The sequence below is a fragment of the Bombina bombina genome, chromosome 1 (genome assembly GCF_027579735.1).
Source record: "Bombina bombina isolate aBomBom1 chromosome 1, aBomBom1.pri, whole genome shotgun sequence".
In the NCBI taxonomy this organism is placed as follows: Eukaryota; Metazoa; Chordata; class Amphibia; order Anura; family Bombinatoridae; genus Bombina; species Bombina bombina.
The window spans coordinates 254,343,247-254,366,624 of record NC_069499.1 but is presented as its reverse complement, the minus strand read 5'-3'; the positions used below and the strand labels follow the sequence as shown (position 1 = coordinate 254,366,624).

Sequence of the window (23,378 nt, the reverse complement as noted above, 5' to 3'; positions counted from 1 at the left end):
TTGCAGACTTTGTTTAAATTTTTGCCTAAACTTTATTTTTTATTTAATTTCTCAGTGGATATAGCGGTTTTTAGTTTATCCCTCCCTCTCTAGTGACTCGTGGACTTCCACATCTTGGGTATTATATCCCATACGTCACTAGCTCATGGACTCTTGCCACTTACATGAAAGAAAACATAATTTATGTAAGAACTTACCAGATAAATTCATTTCTTTCATAGTGGCAAGAGTCCATGAGACCCACCCTATTTTTTTGTGGTTATAATTTTTTTGTATAAAGCACATTATTTTTCCAGTTCCTCTTTTTGTATGCTTTTTACTCCTTTTTTACACCTCAATACTTGGCTATACGTTAACTGAGGTATGAGTGAGGTGGGAGGTGTATTTATAGGCATTTTGAGATTTGGGCAACTTTGACCCCTCCTGGTAGGAATGTATATCCCATACGTCACTAGCTCATGGACTCTTGTCACTATGAAATAAATTAATTTATCAGGTAAGTTCTTACGTAAATTATGTTATATATATATATAGGAATATATATTTAACAATACAAAGAACATTTTCTACTATGTGAACAACATGGGAATGTAGACCATTTACATTAAATAAACAGTAAAAAAATGTAAAATATAAAAATTGATTAAAAGTGCTTAATCAAGTTTTAAAGTGGAAAGGGCTCCAAAATTTATAAACGTGTGTGTATATATGTGTTTAAATGTCTATGTATGTATATACATATATACAAACATAGAGACATTTATACATATATATATAGTAGCTTAATTTTCATGGATATTAGTTAATCTGCTGGGAGTCAATCAGTTAAAGGGATATGAAACAGTGCTCCTTTAGTAAAACAAATATGTTAAATCAAAGTAAACAAAAAAATAAACAGATTGTGTTAAACACAGCAAACAACTTACCTTTTTTTCCTTGCAAAATAAACAGTTAAAGGAACACTGAACCCAATTTTTTCATTTTGTGATTCAGATAGAGCATGACATTTTAAGCAACTTTCTAATTTACTCCTATTATCAAATTTTCTTCATTATCTTAGTATCTTTATTTGAAATGCAAGAATGTAAGTTTAGATGCCGGCCCATTTTTGGTGAACAACCTGGCTTGTACGTGCTGATTAGTGGATAAATTCAACAACCAATAAAAAAAAGTGCTGTCCAGAGTCTGAACCCATTAAAGCTTAGATGCCTTCTTTTTCAAATAAAGATAGCAAGAGAACTAGGAAAAAATGATAATAGGAATAAATTAGAAAGTTGCTTAAAATTGTATGCTCTATCTGAATTACAAAAGAAAAAATTTGGGTTCAGTGTCCCTTTAAAAAATGTCTCCGTGTAGCCACTGCCTGCAGTAAGACAAGAGAACTACCATTACAGAACTTAAGTTCTGCTGTCAAATGATTTTGTAGCAAACGTCCTCTACTGAGCATTGGCAATAAACTGACTTCAGCTTTTTTAGAAGTCTCCTAGCTACACTTCAAAGGCAAAGCTGCTCCTGTAGAGACCATAGCCTCCGTAAAGTAAGAAAGAAAAGCTAAAATCCTTTTAAAATGATGTATAATAAATACTGAAATTATTTATTTTAAAGGGCCATAATACCCAAATGTTTAAACACTTGAAAGTGATGCAGTATAGCTGTAAAAAGCTGACTAGAAAATATCTCCTGAACATCTCTATGTAAAAAAGAAAGATTTTTTACCTCAAAAGTTCCTCAGTAGCCACCTCCCATTGTAAAGGATTTCTAAGCAGCATTTTAATGTGTCTGTCCTGGGACAGCTTAGGGGATGAGCCTCGTGCACTCTCATATTATTTCCCTTTTCAGCTTACTATGAAATCTCATGAGAGTTAAGTCAAATCTCATGAGATCACAGTAAAATAGTACATGACCTCAGCACTGCTGATGCTGATTGGCTGCTGTTCATTTCTTAATTTTTTTTATTTTTTTACCTGCAGCTGGGAGCAGCTGAGCATAACTTTTTACACAGAACTTACTCTGCTGAGCTGAGGAGATTGTGAGGTAAAATATATTCCTTTTTTACATAGAGATGCTCAGGTGATATTTTCCTGTCAGCTTTTTACAGTTATACTGCATCAGTTTCAAGTGATTTAGCATATGAGTATTATGTCCCTTTAAATATAACCCACTGCATGTCATACAAGACCACTTGACCTCACATGCACTACTAGACTCCTGGTCCACACTATATGGACAGACATCAGATACTACATTCTACTCCTCAGCACACAAACAATACACCAGAATAGATTATATCTACACTAGCCAAGTTTTACAACCTCTCTATAACAGGTCGACAATCCACCCTTGTGTATGGTCTGACCATTCTATGCTGATGCTGCACTTGGATGGATTTGTTGACACGGGCAGATCCCGGACATGGACATATGACCCCACACAGTTGAAGGACCCCCTACTTAAAGAAAAACTTAGCAACTCACTAAAGGAATTCTGGGACATAAATAAAGGGTCCACGACTAATCCTATCTCCCCCTGGGCAGCCCACAAGACATACCTCAGGGGTCTTCTCATCCGAGAAAAGGCAATACGAAACAAAAAACATAGAACATTACTCTCACAACTCCACAATGAAATTAAAGATCTAGAAACCAGGCACAGACTTACTCAAAGCAAGGACATATTAGCCTCCCTAGAAACCAAAAGATCCCATTTAGCTAATCTTCTAAAAGAATTCTCCACTAGAGCAATTCAGAAGCTTGACACACAATACTACATATATGCCAATAAACCGGATAGGTTCTTAGCTCATAAATTAAGAGAACGATGCAAAGCTTCTACCATTATGTCCATATTACTCCCGACTGGCGTTTCGTTATCTCATCCTCAACACATAGCGGAGACCTTTGCAGACTTCTATGGGAAACTTTGACGGAAACAAGGTATCACACACACAATCAGTAGCCTTACAGACCGCAAACTTCTTGGAGGAAACAGAGCTAAATTCCCTTTCGGAAGAAGATTTAAATATCTTAAATTCCCCGGTGACTAGAGAGGAAGTTTTAGGCGTAATAAGAGACCTCAAATCGGGGAAAGCCGCAGGGCCAGACGGGTTCGCCAGTGAATACTATAAAACCTTCAAAGGATTACTAGTACCACACCTCACTGATTTCTGCAATTATATACTAGAAGGCCACACCATTCCAAACGACCTTTTGCAAGCCAGAATAGTGGTAATACCGAAACCTGGGAAGAATCATAAGCTTTGCTCTAGTTACCGACCTATTTCACTTATCAATCAAGATCTAAAGATCTTTACTAAAATACTGGCTAACCGGTTGAAAGTCATATTACCAAAGTTAATCCATTTAGACCAAGTGGGGTTTGTCAAAGATAGGGAGGCCCCTGACAATGTACGTCGACTTTTAGACATTATAGATTATGTGGGAGTGAAACGGGTGCCTTCTCTGCTCCTAGCGTTGGATGCGGAGAAGGCATTCGACAGAGTAGATTGGGACTACATGAAAGCAGTCTTACTCCAAATGGGATTCGGGGGTGCATTTATCAAAGCAATAAATATGATTTACTCAACCCCCTCAGCTCAAGTCTCCATATCAGGTTATAAATCTAACTCATTCCCCATATTAAATGGTACTAGACAGGGGTGCCCCCTGTCTCCCCTCATTTTCGCACTCTGCATAGAGCCCCTAGCAGCCAAAATTAGACAGACCATGGATATCTCAGGAATCACGATTAAAGACCAGGAATACAAATTAACACTCTTCGCAGACGATATTTTACTTACACTAACTAGACCTCTCATCTCCCTACCTAACCTATACAAAACCCTAGAGGAATTCTCCCAGATCTCAGGTTACAAAGTTAACCTTGATAAATGTGAAGCGATGTCGCTAGGTCTCCCACAACACACCAAAAAATTAATAGAATCCAACTTCGACCTAGCTTGGACTACTCACTCCCTCAAATATCTGGGAATCCATCTGACTCCCCAAATCAACCAATTATATAAATATAATTATGACGTCATATATAGAAATATTAGGAAAGATCTGAATAAGTGGAAGACGTACAATTTCTCGTGGATGGGCAGACTGGCGACAATTAAGATGACTGTTTTACCCCGCCTTCTATATCTTTTCAGGACACTTCCCATAGAGGTCCCGATACTAGATTTAAAAAAGTTACAAGCGGAACTAATTGCGTTCATTAGAGGGAAGAAAACAGCCAGGATCCCAACCTCATTAATTACAAAACACAGGACACTAGGAGGCATAGGAGCCCCCAACTTATTAGAATATTATAGAGCTTCAAGGCTAGCACAAACACTACTCTTAGGAATCAGAGAGAAACTGGTCCTCTGGACCAAATTGGAGGCAGATCTAGGGGGATCCACTCATGCAGATGACATTCTATGGCAAAAAACTCACCCCGGACACACCACCAACAGATATCGCTCACACATACTGGATCACACTAAACACCTATGGTCTCTACTAACAAAACAACAGAAGATATTACCTTCTCAAACAATTATGTACCCACTCAGATGCATCCTTTCTAGCGAAGTCTGTACTGTAGTGGATAAGTGGGCAAACAAGGGCCTGTATAGGGTAGCAGATTGGCTGGAGGGGGGTAAATCCAAGACATTCACACAAATTCAGGAACAAATAGCCCCACTAAAACTTTTATGGTTCCAATATCTTCAGGTTAATTCAGCTATTCAACAATATCTAAAATCAAATAGAACCAACACACTCACGGCCATAGAAAACTTAATACGATCGACATATAGACCCAAAAAGATGATTTCCAGACTATACCTAGAGATTCAAGCACTAAACAATGCTACTAAACCCACATTAGCCACGACATGGGAAGCCGACCTAGATATCAACAAACATAAAGAGACATGGGATGAAATATTTCACTCAGCCTGTTCGGGGCTTTTAAGCGCAAACTTACGGGAAAACACTATTAAAACTATGTATAGATGGTACCTAACCCCGATTAGAACTCAACACATGTCCCTCACCAACAATAGACTCTGTTACAGAGGATGTGGGGAAATTGGTTCATACCGCCATATGTGGTGGGACTGCAATATAATCCAGCCCACATGGGATCATCTATCCTACCTTCTGGGTACGGTCCTAGAGGAGAGAATCCAACTCACTCCAGCACAAGCACTCCTCCACGAACCCCTCCCTCGATTTAATAAACACATAAACACCTTCATTAAGATCACCTGCACGGTGACTAGAATGAGTATACTGGAAAACGAAGGCCCCCCCATGGGAGGAAGTGAGGAACAAGATCTCGTTAACCCATCGTATGTATGAGTCTGCATCACACATCCTAGATACACAAACACAATTTGAGAAAGTCTGGTTCTACTGGACACTAAACAGAAACTTAGCTGTATAGCTATTTCTCTTGAGATAGCACAGACACACAGAACACAGTAAATACATTGCTCAGAGGGGGGGGGGGGGTCTCCGGATGTCCTAACCTAACCTTGTCCTATCATTTCTAGCCTTCTGTCTTATGCTTTACTCTCCGTGTATTTACCCGACATAATTCCGGATTACTTGACTAGAATTATACACAAGAACAACGGGTATAACTACACTCTATATTTTTTATCCTTTACTTTTTCATCTTTCATCTTACCCTACTTCTCATTCCTCCTTTTTTTTATTGAACACAAGAACTAAGAGTTATCTGGTCTTATTATTATATCTTCTCAAGATGGTTTGGCCCTATTATCTAACAAGTAGTACCAGGGGTTGATGGGGACCTGATACCCTAGGCAGCTCTTACAATGATATCTACATCGGCCATTCCGTTTCTTCCTGTTACTGTTGAATCTTGAAGACCTTTGTTGTAGTCATTCTAAATGATTTCTGTCTTGTTTTTTATTTGTAAAATCAATAAAAACAATTTAAACATAAATATAACCCACTGCTTAGTGCTTTTTTATTACAACAACAAAACAGACTGCTTTATATCCCTTTAAGGTGTTTTTGTGTAGTACCACAGAGAGCATGTGTTTGTGTTTACAATCCTTATTAAAAGGTCATAGAAATTGTTTATATGTTTAGCGAGACTTTGCTGCCCTTGGTTAACTGTGACACCTTCACCTATAAGTAACCTTTAGAAACGTATTGGCTTTCATTGTGCTGTCAGCAGCTTGAATACACAGTGCCTGTAAACCCTACGCTGAGAAGGTACAGAGTCTGCCAGCACCAATACTAAGTAGCATTTTCACCTCCAGATGGTCTCTTCTCTCAACCCTACATTAATAGCTGATCCCTTCAATCCTACTGTTTTATGTATTCTGATATACCTGTGTACTGCAGTGTGGGGATCCTGACAACAGGGGGCATCACTTTATTCTGTACTCTTTTTGTGTGTTTCCAGCTTACTCTCCAGAGTCATGAATACTGGATCACAGTTTGTCATGGAGGGGGTGAAAAATCTGGTCCTAAAACAGCAGGTAACCTGTCCCAGAACTAAGAAGGCATTTGGCAAAGGTCTGTCCATCTAACTTAGCTTGGCAGCAGCTGGTTTATTGCTAGGCTGTAAGACTCAAGCTTATATCAGAGTGCAGCAGGTACAGCTAGAAGTGCTCCTCCACATGGTGCATAAATATATGGTCCATAATAAATTAATTGATGGTAAGGAGTTTAAAGGGACAGGAAAGTCAAAATTACACTTGCATGATTCAGATAGAGCATTACATTTTAAGATACTTTTAAATTCACTTCTATTTTCAAATGTGCTTTGTTCTCTTCCTATCCCTTGTTGAAAAAGAATATGCACATATCCTACACTAGTGAGAGTTATCTGCTGATTGGTGCCTGCGCACATTTGTCTCTTCTGCCTGTTTTCCAGCAAATGATAACAAGAGAATGAAGCAAATTTGATAATAGAAGTAAATTGGAAAGTTGATAAAAATTGTATGTTCTATCCAAATCACGAAATAAAATGTTAGGGTTTCCATTCCATTTAAGCAGTCAAACTGTATGTTCAGTGTTTGGTTGGCATTATTTGCATGTTCAGAGTGAAAAAAGAACAATTCCAACTCCTTACCTTCCGTCTGTCTCCTCTATCCTGTTTATTTTGGCTACTAAAAACAGGGAGCTTTGTGAATGTGTTTTGAATATTTGATATAAGATCTGGGTGCAGAGTGTTCTTTCACCTGCTGAGTTTGAGTGTGTAATATTACTAAAAGGGCAATATAAAAACTAAATTTAGAATGTATATTTTGCTGCTGCAGCATCCCCCTCCTTTACCCATTTTATTCCTAGACTTCAGGCTGTTTAATCTCTGCGGGAAGAATCACTGTGCTTCAGCTTTATGCTGTAGGATTCCCCATTGTTACTACAATGTGTGTGTGCTGTAGGAATCTAATGCTTATATGAGTGTTAGTCTTAGGCAGAGATAGTAAGACATACTCGTAATACATGCTTTTCCTATGGAATTTAATCACATTTATGACCATAGTAACTTGTTCGTTAAAAATTCTTCCAGATAAAAAATGACCATATAACATCTCTGTTTTTTTAACTTATATTTTCTTACAGAACTTGCCAGTCACTCGAGTACTTGACAGTTTGATGGAAGTGAAATCCAACCCGGTAAGAAGCAGCAGAGGACACATTCAATATGGGGTTGCCTTTAGTTGTAAATATGCTATTATATGCTATTCTGTGCCTTCCATTTTCAATTGCTGTTGCCAGATTCTTTTAACTACTCAGCACCTGCATTGATAGGGTTTTGTAACACACACTGCATTTTCTGAGCAGGTGCCAGTATATTTATCCCTGCAGAGATAATATAGAAATAACATAATTTATGTAAGAACTTACCTGATAAATTCCTTTCTTTCATGTTAGCAAGAGTCCATGAGCTAGTGACGTATGGGATATACATTCCTACCAGGAGGGGCAAAGTTTCCCAAACCTTAAAATGCCTATAAATACACCCCTCACCACACCCACAATTCAGTTTAACGAATAGCCAAGAATTGGGGTGATAAAAAAGGAGCGAAAGCATCAAAAAAATTTAAGGAATTGGAATAATTGTGCTTTATACAAAAAAATAACCACCACAAAAAAAAAAAAAAAAAAAAGGGTGGGTCTCATGGACTCTTGCTAATATGAAAGAAAGGAATTTATCAGGTAACTTCTTACATAAATTATGTTTTCTTTCATGTAATTAGCAAGAGTCCATGAGCTAGTGACGTATGGGATAGTAGATACCCAAGATGTGGAACTTCCACGCAAGAGTCACTAGAGAGGGAGGGATAAAATAAAGACAGCCAATTCCGCTGAAAAAAATCAAAAAGTTTTAATCTTATAATGAAAAAAACTGAAATTATAAGCAGACGAATCAAACAAAAACAACTGCCTGAAGTACTTTTCTACCAAAAACTGCTTCAGAAGAAGAAAACACATCAAAATGGTAGAATTTAGTAAAAGTATGCAAAGAAGACCAAGTTGCTGCTTTGCAAATCTGATCAACAGAAGCTTCATTCCTAAAAGCCCAGGAAGTAGAGACTGACCTAGTAGAATGAGCTGTAATCCTTTGAGGCGGGGACTTACCCGACTCCACATAAGCATGATGAATCAAAGACTTTAGCCAAGACGCCAAAGAAATGGCAGAAGCCTTCTGACCTTTCCTGGAACCAGAAAAGATAACAAATAGACTAGAAGTCTTTCTAAAATCTTTAGTAGCTTCAACATAATATTTTAAAGCTCTAACTACATCCAACGAATGTAATGACCTTTCCTTAGAATTCTTAGGATTAGGACATAATGAAGGGACAACAATTTCTCTACTAATGTTGTTAGAATTCACATCCTTAGGCAAAAATTGAAATGAAGTACGCAACACCGCCTTATCCTGATGAAAAATCAGAAAAGGAGATTCACAAGAAAGAGCAGATAACTCAAAGACTCTTCTGGCAGAAGAGATAGCTAAAAGGAACAATACTTTCCAGGAAAGTAATTTAATGTCCAGAGAATGCATAGGCTCAAAAGGAGGAGCCTGTAAAGCTGACAAAACCAAATTAAGACTCCAAGGAGGAGAGATTGGCTTAATGACAGGTTTGATACTTACCAAAGCCTGTACAAAACAACGAATATCGGGAAGATGAGCAATCTTTCTGTGAAAAAGAACAGAAAGAGCAGATATTTGTCCTTTCAAGAAATTTGCAGACAAACCTTTATCCAAACCATTCTGAAGAAATTGTAAAATTCTAGGAATTCTGAAAGAATGCCAGGAGAATTTATGAGAAGAACACCAAGAGATGTAAGTCTTCCAAACCCGATAATAAATCTTTCTAGAGACAGATTTTCGAGCCTGTAACATAGTATTAATCACTGAGTCAGAGAAACCTCTATGACTAAGAATTAAGCGTTCAATTTCCATACCTTCAAATTTAGTGATTTGAGATCCTGATGGAAAAAAGGACCTTGAGATAGAAGGTCTGGTCTTAACGGAAGTGTCCAAGGTTGGCAACTGGCCATCCGAACGAGATCCGCAAACCAAAACCTGTGTGGCCATGCTGGAGCCACCAGCAGTAAACATGAGTGCTCCATTAGAATTTTGGAGATTACTTTCTGAAGAACTAGAGGCGGAAAGATATAAGCAGGATGATAATTCCAAGGAATTGAAAACGCATCCACTGCTTCCGCCTGAGGATCCCGAGATCTGGATAGATACCTGGGAAGTTTGTTCAAATGAGAGGCCATCAGATCTATTTCTGGGAGACCCCAGATTTGCACAATCTGTAGAAAAATCTCTGGATGAAGAGACAATTCGCCCGGATGTAACGTCTGGCGACTGAGATAATCCGCTTCCCAATTGTCTACACCTGGGATGTGAACCGCAGAAATTAGACAGGAGCTGTATTCCGCCCATACCAGTATCCGAGATACTTCTCTCATAGCTTGAGGACTGTGAGTCCCACCTTGATGATTGACATATGCCACGGTCGTGACATTGTCTGTTTGAAAACAAATAAACGATTCTCTCTTTAGAAGAGGCCAGAACTGAAGAGCTCTGAAAATCGCACGGAGTTCCAAAATGTTGATTGGTAATCTCGCCTCCTGAGATTCCCAAACCCCCTGCGCCGTCAGAGATCCACATACAGCTCCCCAACCTGAAAGAGTTGCATCTGTTGAGATCACAGTCCAGGTTGGACGAACAAAAGAGGCCCCCTGAATTAAACAATGGTGATCCATCCACCAAGTTAGAGATGATCGAACATTGGGATTTAAGGATATTTTTTGTGATATCCTTATATAATACCTGCACCACTGGTTCAGCATACAAAGCTGAAGTGGTCTCGTATGAAAACGAGCAAAAGGGATCGCGTCCGAAGCAGCAGTCATGAGACCTAAAATCTCCATGCATAATGCTACCAAAGGGAACAATTGAGACTGAAGGTTTCGACAGGCTGAAACCAATTTCAGACGTCTCTTTTCTGTCAGAGACAAAGTCATGGACACTGAATCTATTTAGAAACCTAAAAAGGTTACTCTTGTCTGAGGAATCAAAGAACTTTTTGGTAAATTGATCCTCCAACCATGTCTTTGAAGAAACAACAAAAGTTCATTCGTGTGAGATTCTGCAGAATGTAAAGACTGAGCAAGTACCAAGATATCATCCAAATAAGGAAATACCGCCATACCCTGTTCTCTGATTACAGAGAGAAGAGCACATAGAACCTTCGAAAATATCCTTGGCGCAGTTGCTAGACCGAATGGAAGGGCAATAAATTGGTAATGCTTGTCTAGAAAAGAGAATCTCAGAAACTGGTGGTGATCTGAGTTAATAGGAATATGCAGGTATGCATCCTGTAAGTCTATTGTTGACATATAATGCCCTTGCTGAACAAAAGGCAGAATAGTTCTTATAGTCACCATTTTGAATGTTGGTATCCTTACATATCGATTCAATATTTTTAAATCCAGAACTAGTCTGAAAGAATTCTCTTTCTTTGGCACAATGAATAGATTTGAATAAAACCCCAGACCCTGTTCCAGAACTGGAACTGGCATAATTACCCCAGTTAACTCTAGGTCTGAAACACATTTCAGAAACGCCTGAGCCTTCACTGGGTTTACCGGAATGCGTGAGAGAAAAAATCTTCTCACAGGTGGTCTTACCTTGAAACCTATTCTGTACCCTAGAGAAACAATGTTCTGAATCCAAAGATTGTGAATCGAATTGCTCCAAACATCTTTGAAAAATCGTAACCTGCCCCCTACCAGCTGCGCTGGAATGAGGGCCGCACCTTCATGCGGATTTAGGAGCAGGTTTTGACTTTCTGAAAGGCTTGGATTTATTCCAGACTGGATTAGGTTTCCAACCGGAAACCGTTCCTTTAGGAGAAGGGTCGGGCTTTTGCTCTCTATTTTGACGAAAGGAACGAAAACGTTTAGCAGCCCTAAAATTACTTTTTGATTTTTTGCCTTGGGGCAAAAAGGCACCCTTCCCTCCAGTAACAGTTGAAATTATCGAATCCAACTGAGAACCAAACAACTTATTGCCTTGGAAGGAGAGAGAAAGCAAAGTTGACTTAGAAGTCATATCTACATTCCAAGATTTAAGCCATAAAGCTCTTCTGGCTAAAATAGCTAAAGATATATACCTGACATCAATTCTAATGATATCAAAAATGGCATCACAGACAAAGTTATTAGCATGTTGAAGAAGTTTAACAATGCTATATGCATTATGATCTGTTACTTGTTGCGCTAAAGTCTCCAACCAAAAAGTTGAAGCTGCAGCAACATCAGCCAAAGATATAGCAGGTCTGAGTAAATTGCCTGAACATAAATAAGCTTTTCTTAAAAAAGATTCAATCTTTCTATCCAAAGGATCTTTAAACGAAGTGCTATCTGCCGTAGGAATAGCAGTATGTTTAGCAAGGGTAGAGATAGCTCCATCGACTTTAGGGATTTTATCCCAAAACTCCAATCTATCAGATGGCACAGGGTACAATTTCTTAAACCTTGGAGAAGGAGTAAATGAAGTACCCAAACTATCCCATTCCCTAGCAATCGCATCTGAGATAGCATCAGGAACTGGAAAAACTTCCGGAATTAACACATGAGGCTTATAAACTGAATTTAAACGTTTAGCAGTTTTAGTATCAGGACGACTGGATTCCTCCATATCTAATGCAATCAAAACTTCTTTTAGTAATGAACGAATAAACTCCATTTTAAATAAATATGAGGATTTATCAGAGTCAATATCTGTAGTAGAATCTTCTGATCCAGAAAAAACCTCATCAGAATCAGATAAGTCAGAATGATGACGGTCACCTACAAACTCATCTGAAATTTGAGAAGTCTTGAAAGACCTTTTACGTTTATTGGAAGGAGGAATAACAGACAGAGCCTTCCTAATAGATTTAGAAACAAATTCTTTTACATTAACAGGAACATCATGAACATTAGATGTTGAAGGAACAACAAAAGGTAAAGGATTATTACTAATGGAGACACAATCAGCATTGGAAAGTTTATCATGACAGCTTTCACAAACTACAGCTGGAGGAATAGATACCACAAGTTTACAACATATGCACTTAACTTTGGTAGGACCAGCATCAGGCAAAGTCTGTTCATTAGTAGATTTTGATCCAGGGTCGGGATGAGACATCTTGCAATATGTAATAGAAAAAACAACATATAAAGCAAAATTATCAAATTCCTTAAATGACAGTTTCAGGAATGGGAAAGAATGCGAAAAAAAAAAAAAAGCTTCTAGCAACCAGAAGCAATGAAGAGAAATGTTTAAATAATGTGAGTAAAAGAGACGGCCCATTTTTTTGGTGCCAAAAAATGTCTAAATACGCATGCGTAATAGAATACAACTTCCGGTAAAAAATTACTGCGCCGGAAGTGACGAGAATTTTTAGCGCCAAAAAAAGAACTCGCCAAAAAATATTGAAATAAAAAGGAACATTTCCCGCCCCCGCGAGCTTAACAGCACACAGGAAAAAATGGCCAAATGAAAAAAAAATTTCAAGGTAAGAAAAAATAATTAAATGCATTATCCCAATAATGAAACTGACAGTCTGATAAGGAATACCATTTATCCTGAATCAAGGCAAATATAAGTTTATAGACATATATTTAGAACTTTACATATAAAGTGCCCAACCATAGCGCAGAGTGTCACAAAGAATAAAACATACTTACCCCAGGACACTCCTCCACATAAAGCGGATAGCCAAACCAGTACTGAAACGAGAATCAGTAGAGGTAATGGTATATAAGAGTATATCGTCGATCTGAAAAGGGAGGTAGGAGAAGAAATCTCTACGACCGATAACAGAGAGCCTATTAAAACGATCTCCTAGAGGTAGACCATTGTTCTCGAATAGGCAATATTCTCTTCACATCCCTCTGACATTCGCTGCACTCTGAGAGGAAAACCGGGCTTCCATCTGTTGCGAAGCGCATATCAACGTAGAATCTAAGCACAAACTTACTTCACCACCTCCACGGGAGTCAAAGTTTGTAAAACTGAATTGTGGGTGTGGTGAGGGGTGTATTTATAGGCATTTTAAGGTTTGGGAAACTTTGCCCCTCCTGGTAGGAATGTATATCCCATACGTCACTAGCTCATGGACTCTTGCTAATTACATGAAAGAAATAGTATTTTAATGGCAGATGTAATTTTCTCCAACATAGGTGTGTCCGGTCCACGGCGTCATCCTTACTTGTGGGATATTCTCTTCCCCAACAGGAAATGGCAAAGAGCCCAGCAAAGCTGGTCACATGATCCCTCCTAGGCTCCGCCTTCCCCAGTCATTCTCTTTGCCGTTGTACAGGCAACATCTCCACGGAGATGGCTTAGAGTTTTTTGGTGTTTAAATGTAGTTTTTATTCTTCAATCAAGAGTTTGTTATTTTAAAATAGTGCTGGTATGTACTATTTACTCTGAAACAGAAAAGAGATGAAGATTTCTGTTTGTAAGAGGAAAATGATTTTAGCAACCGTTACTAAAATCGATGGCTGTTTCCACACAGGACTGTTGAGAGGAATTAACTTCAGTTGGGGGAAACAGTGAGCAGACTTTTGCTGCTTGAGGTATGACACATTTTGTAACAAGACTTGGTAATGCTGGAAGCTGTCATTTTCCCTATGGGATCCGGTAAGCCATTTTTATTAAATAAGAATAAAGGGCTTCACAAGGGCTTTAAAGACTGGTAGACATTTTTCTGGGCTAAAACGATTGATTTATAAGCATTTTTAATAGTTTATAGCTTTGAGGAGTTATTTTATTCTTGGGAATTATGTTAAATAACCGGCAGGCACTGTATTGGACACCTTTTTCACTGGGGGCCTTCTCTAATCATAGGCAGAGCCTCATTTTCGCGCCACTAATGCGCAGTTGTTTTTGGGAAGCAAGGCATGCAGATGCATGTGTGAGGAGCTCAGATACATGGAAAAAGCTTACTGAAGGCGTCATTTGGTATCGTATTCCCCTCTGGGCTTGGTTGGGTCTCAGCAAAGCAGATACCAGGGACTGTATAGGGGTTAAATATAAAAACGGCTCCGGTTCCGTTATTTTAAGAGTTAAAGCTTTCAAATTTGGTGTGCAATACTTTTAAGGCTTTAAGACACTGTGGTGAAATTTTGGTGAATTTTGAACAATTCCTTCATACTTTTTCACATATTCAGTAATAAAGTGTGTTCAGTTTAAAATTTAAAGTGACAGTAACGGTTTTATTTTAAAACGTTTTTTGTACTTTGTTATCAAGTTTATGCCTGTTTAACATGTCTGAACTATCAGATAGACTATGTTCTGTATGTGAGGAAGCCAAGGTTCCTTCTCATTTAAATAGATGTGATGTATGTGACACAAAATTTAGCGAAAATGATGCCCAAGATGATTCCTCAAGTGAGGGGAGTAAGCATGGTACTGCATCATCCCCTCCTTCGTCTACGCCAGTCTTGCCCACACAGGAGGCCCCTAGTACATCTAGTGCGCAAATACTCCTTACTATGCAACAATTAACGGCTGTAATGGATAATTCTATCAAAAACATTTTAGCCAAAATGCCCACTTATCAGCGAAAGCGCGACTGCTCTGTTTTAGAAAATACCGAAGAGCATGAGGACGCTGATGATAATGGTTCTGACATGCCCCTACACCAGTCTGAGGGGGCCAGGGAGGTTTTGTCTGAGGGAGAAATTTCAGATTCAGGGAAAATTTCTCAACAAGCTGAACCTGATGTGATTACATTCAAATTTAAATTGTAACATCTCCGCGCTCTGCTTAAGGAGGTGTTATCTACTCTGGATGATTGTGACAATTTGGTCATTCCAGAGAAATTATGTAAGATGGACAAGTTCCTAGAGGTCTCGGGGCCCCCCGAAGCTTTTCCTATACCCAAGCGGGTGGCGGACATTGTAAACAAAGAATGGGAAAGGCCCGGCATACCTTTTGTCCCTCCCCCTATATTTAAGAAATTGTTTCCTATGGTCGACCCCAGAAAGGACTTATGGCAGACAGTCCCCAAGGTCGAGGGGGCGGTTTCTACTCTAAACAAACGCACTACTATCCCTATAGAAGATAGTTGTGCTTTCAAAGATCCTATGGATAAAAAATTAGAGGGTTTGCTTAAAAAGATGTTTGTTCAGCAAGGTTACCTTCTACAACCAATTTCATGCATTGTTCCTGTCACTACAGCAGCGAAAAATTCGGGGTTTGCTATTGTGGCGCGCAGAGCGCTTTGGCTAAAATCTTGGTCAGCGGATGAGTCTTCCAAGAACAAATTGCTTAACATACCTTTCAAGGGGAAAACGCTGTTTGGCCCTGACTTGAAAGAGATTATTTCAGATATCACTGGGGGTAAGGGCCACGCCCTTCCTCAGGATAGGTCTTTTAAGGCTAAAAATAAACCAAATTTTCGTCCCTTTCGCAGAAACGGACCAGCCCCAAGTTCTACATCCTCTAAGCAAGAGGGTAATACTTCTCAAAACAAGCCAGCCTGGAGGCCAATGCAAGGCTGGAACAAAGGTAAGCAGGCCAAGAAACCTGCCACTGCTACCAAGACAGCATGAGATGTTGGCCCCCGATCCGGGACCGGATCTGGTGGGGGGCAGACTTTCTCTCTTCGCTCAGGCTTGGGCAAGAGATGTTCTGGATCCTTGGACGCTAGAAATAGTCTCCCAAGGTTATCTTCTGGAATTCAAGGAGCTACCCCCAAGGGGGAGGTTCCACAGGTCTCAATTGTCTTCAGACCACATAAAAAGACAGGCATTCTTACATTGTGTAGAAGACCTGTTAAAAATGGGAGTGATTCATCCTGTTCCATTAGGAGAACAAGGGATGGGATTCTACTCCAATCTGTTCATAGTTCCCAAAAAAGAGGGAACATTCAGACCAATCTTAGATCTCAAGATCCTAAACAAATTTCTCAAGGTTCCATCGTTCAAAATGGAAACCATTCGGACAATTCTTCCTACCATCCAGGAAGGTCAATTCATGACCACGGTGGATTTAAAGGATGCGTATCTACATATTCCTATCCACAAGGAACATCATCGCTTCCTAAGGTTCGCCTTTCTGGACAAGCATTACCAGTTTGTGGCACTTCCATTCGGATTAGCCACTGCTCCAAGAATTTTCACAAAGGTACTAGGGTCCCTTCTAGCGGTGCTAAGACCAAGGGGCATTGCAGTAGTACCTTACTTGGACGACATACTGATTCAAGCGTCGTCTCTACCACAAGCAAAGGCTCATACGGACATTGTCCTGGCCTTTCTCAGATCTCACGGGTGGAAAGTGAACGTAGAAAAAAGTTCTCTATCTCCGTCAACAAGAGTTCCCTTCTTGGGAACAATAATAGACTCCTTAGAAATGAGGATTTTTCTGACAGAGGCCAGAAAATCAAAACTTCTAAGCTCTTGTCAAGTACTTCATTCTGTTCTTCTTCCTTCCATAGCGCAGTGCATGGAAGTAATAGGTTTGATGGTCGCGGCAATGGACATAGTTCCTTTTGCGCGAATTCATCTAAGACCATTACAACTGTGCATGCTCAGTCAGTGGAATGGGGATTATACAGACTTGTCTCCGACGATACAAGTAGATCAGAGGACCAGAGATTCACTCCGTTGGTGGCTGACCCTGGACAACCTGTCACAAGGGATGAGCTTCCGCAGACCAGAGTGGGTCATTGTCACGACCGACGCCAGTCTGGTGGGCTGGGGCGCGGTCTGGGAACCCCTGAAAGCTCAGGGTCTTTGGTCTCGGGAAGAATCTCTTCTCCCGATAAATATTCTGGAACTGAGAGCGATATTCAATGCTCTCAAGGCTTGGCCTCAGCTAGCAAGGGCCAAATTCATACGGTTTCAATCAGACAACATGACGACTGTTGCGTATATCAACCATTAGGGGGGAACAAGGAGTTCCCTGGCGATGGAAGAAGTGACCAAAATAATTCAATGGGCGGAGACTCACTCCTGCCACTTGTCTGCAATCCACATCCCAGGAGTGGAAAATTGGGAAGCGGATTTTCTGAGTCGTCAGACATTTCATCCGGGGGAGTGGGAACTCCATCCGGAAATCTTTGCCCAAATAATTCAATTGTGGGGCATTCCAGACATGGATCTGATGGCGTCTCGTCAGAACTTCAAGGTTCCTTGCTACGGGTCCAGATCCAGGGATCCCAAGGCGACTCTAGTGGATGCACTAGTAGCACCTTGGAGCTTCAACCTAGCTTATGTGTTCCCACCGTTTCCTCTCATTCCCAGGCTGGTAGCCAGGATCAAACAGGAGAGGGTATCGGTGATCTTGATAGCTCCTGCGTGGCCACGCAGGACTTGGTATTCAGATCTGGTGAATATGTCATCGGCTCCACCATGGAGGCTACCTTTGAGACAGGACCTTCTTGTTCAAGGTCCGTTCGAACATCCGAATCTGGCCTCACTCCAACTGACGGCTTGGAGATTGAACGCTTGATTTTATCAAAGCGAGGGTTCTCAGATTCTGTCATTGATACTCTTGTTCAGGCCAGAAAGCCTGTAACGAGAAAAATCTACCATAAAATATGGAAAAAATATATCTGTTGGTGTGAATCTAAAGGATTCTCATGGAATAAGATAAAGATTCCTAAGATTCTATCCTTTCTTCAAGAAGGTTTGGAGAAAGGATTATCTGCAAGTTCTTTGAAGGGACAGATTTCTGCTTTATCTGTTTTACTTCACAAAAAGCTGGCGGCTGTGCCAGATGTTCAAGCTTTTGTTCAGGCTCTGGTTAGAATCAAGCCTGTTTACAAACCGTTGACTCCTCCTTGGAGTCTCAATTTAGTTCTTTCAGTTCTTCAAGGGGTTCCGTTTGAACCCTTACATTCCGTAGATATTAAGTTATTATCTTGGAAAGTTTTGTTTTTGGTTGCAATTTCTTCTGCTAGAAGAGTTTCAGAGTTATCTGCTCTGCAGTGTTCTCCTCCTTATCTGGTGTTCCATGCAGATAAGGTGGTTTTGCGTACTAAACCTGGTTTTCTTCCGAAAGTTGTTTCTAACAAAAATATTAACCAGGAGATAGTTGTGCCTTCTTTGTGTCCGAATCCAGTTTCAAAGAAGGAACGTTTGTTGCACAATTTGGATGTGGTTCGTGCTCTAAAATTCTATTTAGAGGCTACAAAGGATTTCAGACAAACATCTTCCTTGTTTGTTGTTTATTCTGGTAAAAGGAGAGGTCAAAAAGCAACTTCTACCTCTCTCTCTTTTTGGCTTAAAAGCATCATCCGATTGGCTTATGAGACTGCCAGACGGCAGCCTCCTGAAAGAATCACAGCTCACTCCACTAGGGCTGTGGCTTCCACATGGGCCTTCAAGAACGAGGCTTCTGTTGATCAGATATGTAAGGCAGCGACTTGGTCTTCACTGCACACTTTTACCAAATTTTACAAATTTGATACTTTTGCTTCTTCTGAGGCTATTTTTGGGAGAAAGGTTTTGCAAGCCGTGGTGCCTTCCATCTAGGTGACCTGATTTGCTCCCTCCCATCATCCGTGTCCTAAAGCTTTGGTATTGGTTCCCACAAGTAAGGATGACGCCGTGGACCGGACACACCTATGTTGGAGAAAACAGAATTTATGTTTACCTGATAAATTACTTTCTCCAACGGTGTGTCCGGTCCACGGCCCGCCCTGGTTTTTTTAATCAGGTCTGATGATTTATTTTCTCTAACTACAGTCACCACGGTATCATATGATTTCTCCTATGCAATTATTCCTCCTTTACGTCGGTCGAATGACTGGGGAAGGCGGAGCCTAGGAGGGATCATGTGACCAGCTTTGCTGGGCTCTTTGCCATTTCCTGTTGGGGAAGAGAATATCCCACAAGTAAGGATGACGCCGTGTACCGGACACACCGTTGGAGAAAGTAATTTATCAGGTAAACATAAATTCTGTTTTTAAATACCTCCTTTTTCGGAATATTCATTATACATAATAACAAAAAAGCCTATTTTTCTCGTAAGATGTCCATAACATGTGGGATATATTTCATGCCACCAGAGGAGGTCAAGAATCCTCACGAGCTTTTAATCCCTCCCACCTCCTCTATTTCCTATGTAGTTATTTATTGGAAGCTCAGATCTGACTTGAGACCCAGTACTCTTCTTCCATCTTTGCTCATGGAAGACTACAGGATCATTTCTCCAAGATCATAGGGTTAAAGGAATACCTCAGTAAGGGCATGTTAATACCCTCACGGGTAAATCTCTCTGCCATATTTGCCCTCAGTTGCCACGGGGACCCCCCCTCCCGCGATCCTTTGTTCGGGACCCCCACATCCATTTTTCTGTAGTGTAGCTGCCCCATCCCTCCCTGTCCCTTCAATTTTTTTGTTCTGTAGCTTAGGGCCCTCCCACTTCCTTCCCTCCCCCCTTCGCTGCTGAGCTGCCCACTCACCTACCACCCACACCTCCCGTCGACACCAGCAGAAGATCGTTACAGACGGTGACACACTGTGTGTCACTGTCTGTAACATTCAGGCATCTACCCTCCATATGCGGAAGATGCATGGAGCTTCAGAAACGCCAACTCTCAGCTGTAACTTAACAGCCGAGGGTGCTGGAGCTTCCTGAAGCTCAGAAGTATATATATATATATATGTTGTGTGGTACGATAGCAAAAATACCGCACAACGTATATATACGTCCATATGGGTTAAGGGGTTAAAGGCACATGAAACCCAATTCATTTAAAATTCGCAAGGTAGAATCCATACGAAGGGACCACTTACTGCGACAGGTGCCTACCAGAGAACATGCTACTAACTATGAGGGACTTAATTTTGTAACAGGATATAGTGCCCAGTACAATCAGATTTGTGGAATTGTAAAGAAACATTTCCCACTATTAGCAGCTGATGATAGCTTAACTGATGTTCTGTAAAAAAAGGCATTTGGTGTTCATATAAAAAATGCAAAACTCTGGGGTCTATTCTTGCACCTACCCAATTGTGACCCATAACATTCGTCACTAGCTCTTGGCTCACACATTTAGGCATGTTTAGGTGCGGACATAAAAAATGCAAACCATGTGAATATGTCTTAGTGACCAAAAAGTTCTCATCCATAGTCAGTGGGGAAAGTTATGATATACTTTCATGTCTCAATTGTACCATGACACACGTCATCTATCTCATAGAATGCACCCAGTGTGGGATACAATATGTGGGTCTCACTACCAGGGAAATCAATTCTAAGATTAGGGAGCATATGTCCACCTTAACTTTGGATAAATCCTCCACACCATTAGTCCATCACTTTGCCACCAGACATGATAGTAAACTCAATACGTTCAGGTGGTGTGCTATTGAAAAGGTTAGGGTACCTAGCAGAGGAGGGAATATAGAGCAACTTCTGGCAAAGAGAGAGTTGTATTGGATTTTCTAGCTGGGTACACATACACCATCAGGTCTTAACTCGAGTTACAATATGATTAATTATTGGGAGTCACTTGTGACGTATGAAATAAGTACCTACAGTGGTAATATAGTGGTGGATACACAGGTTACGTTTTGTTCATGTGCTCTCTTTCCCATGTCTGCAGAATATTTTTAAACTTGTAGAGTCTTGAAAAATGTTCTTTTGTACAGTGTGCTCTAGTTTATCTTATACAGAGGTCTTTATATGCACAATGAGTGTGTGTCTGAGCAAATTTTACCCAACAGATGTGCATATATAGAGATCAGGATAGAGGCATATATCCCATACCAATGGAGTATTCAAGTATTTATGCACAATTGCCAAATGTTCACAGATTTATGATGTTTGTAAAGATGTTCCTTTGTATAGTGTGTTTTTCATCCCTATCTATCTATTAATATTTGGTCTATATACTGATGTTCTGTATGCGTATAACAAGATTCTGGATATGGATGTGTGTCCGTGCAAGTATATTGTGCAGATTAACTTGCATTTATAAACATCAGTATATCAACACATATTCCATAATTTTTTATTTATATATTGTCAATATGCAGTATTTGCCAATACGAATACGGCTCTGTAGCTTTGATTTATTGTGTAGGATTTTCGAGATTGATATATATAATCAATTTTTATTTCTAATACGAACATAGATGGTTCAGCCATACAGAATGTTGCTGTCAATTAAATCATTTGAGATTAATTATTTTCAAGATGGGCGTGCAATATTTTAAATGTTTAACCAATAGAAATTCAGGTTACCTGTTTTAAGATAGAATCAGGTGTAGCACCTTAGGCTATGATTACGGCACACAGCCGAAATGCGTAAGCCACTGCTGCTCCTCCTGTTTTGTACTGTTCCTCCTTTGGATCTTGTTGGAATAAAGTTGTTGATTTTACCAAGCGAGGTCCGGCCTCTCTCTGGAACTGTCGGATGGTGACGTCACTATTAACTGACGCAGAGGTGAATACGCTGAGTCTATGCGGGAGATGCTGAAGTTGAGTCAGTTTGGGGCAACAGAGTTCTATCTTACAGCTTGAGGCCAAAAGCTGTGAATGACGACCAGAGAGATGGTTTGGCGTATCTAAGTTCTGTATAGTGATATATATGTCACTGGAGCAGTTTGATACATCCGACTGCACTTTTTGGGTTTAAGTTGCTCACAGGAGGTTCAGTTGTGCAATATCGCATGTGAATGATATTGGGTTCTGTGACTTTTTGGGCTTCTATTTCCTTGTACTTTTATTTTCTTTTTAAAGACACGATGAGTCCACGGATTTCATCCTTACTTGTGGGATATCGCCTCCTGGTCAGCAGGATGAGACAAAGAGCACCACAGCAGAGCTGTTAAATAGCTCCTCCCTTCCCTCCCAATCCAGTCATTCTCTTTGCTTGCGTTAGTGCTAGGAAGAGGTAAAGTGAGGTGTTAGGTTAGATTCTTCTATCAAGAGTTTATTTTAAAGTGGTGCCAGAGAGTGCTACTTTGTTATGGGGTGTAGCCGTAGTCCATATCAGTCTCTACAGTAGAGCTTTTTGGTGGCTTTAAAGCTATGGGAACTTGTGGGACATAATTCTCACTGCGCCTCCCATTTTCAGCTGCCCCATATCCTTCAGCCTGAGTTTCTTTCTGACTCAGCATGACTTTATCTTTCAGGCCAATGTGAGGGAGAGGACCTCTCAAGCTTGGGAAACTGCCTTTCTGCCAGGCAGTGTTTGAGGTAAGTTCTACCTTTTTCTGGGATTTAAGGAGTCTCAGGGTGATTATCTTAGCACTTTGGCTCATAAGGGGTTAATAGAGCCTTTATGTGGGGACTGTATTAGACTTTTCTGAATATAAAGTCTTGTTTGGGCAGTGATTTGGTGCAGGCACTGGGGCTGGTAGGAGTTTGCTCATTTTATTGTTAATGGAGGGCTCAGGTGGTTTCACTTTAATTTTTTCTCTCTAGAGGGAAACTTAGTGTTGTAGCACGCCCACGAAGGGCGGGACTTCCTGTTTGGTGCCTCTGCTTGTAGCATTATTTCCAAGCAGTTGCAGGCTTAGGTTGGGCTGTACTGGTTTTTCTGGGCTAGAGCAGCATATAATCTCCTTTTCATGCGCTTTTAGCACAGATGCAGCTTTCATCCGGTCCTTTTGGCAGGCTGCAGTAACGGATCGTTTTCTGCTGGGATCCATGGCATTGGTGAAGGTAGGAGCACCTCAGCAGGTTGCTGTGGTGCAGAGGTTTACTTATTTATTATTTTTTCCGAGTGTTTATTTGCTATAGTAAAATTTGCCTTTTTTGTCTGAGAAAGAAAAAACGTTTGAATTTAAAGAGACAGTAACGATTTTTGATATTTTTATTTTATTGCTTTTTTTTCAATATTTTTTTACTTAATAGTAATATTT

At 40.2% G+C, this 23,378-nt stretch overlaps 1 protein-coding gene across 1 annotated transcript in view; it reads left to right on the top strand.

Moving 5' to 3' along the window:
* SCFD1 (sec1 family domain containing 1) overlaps positions 1-23,378 on the top strand; it is a 393,314-nt gene that overhangs the window by 331,353 nt on the left and 38,583 nt on the right. The window contains exons 19-20 of the mRNA XM_053697938.1: positions 6,433-6,508; positions 7,599-7,652. Of these exons, the coding sequence (XP_053553913.1) occupies positions 6,433-6,508; positions 7,599-7,652 (130 nt within the window). The remainder of the gene's footprint in view (positions 1-6,432; positions 6,509-7,598; positions 7,653-23,378) is intronic.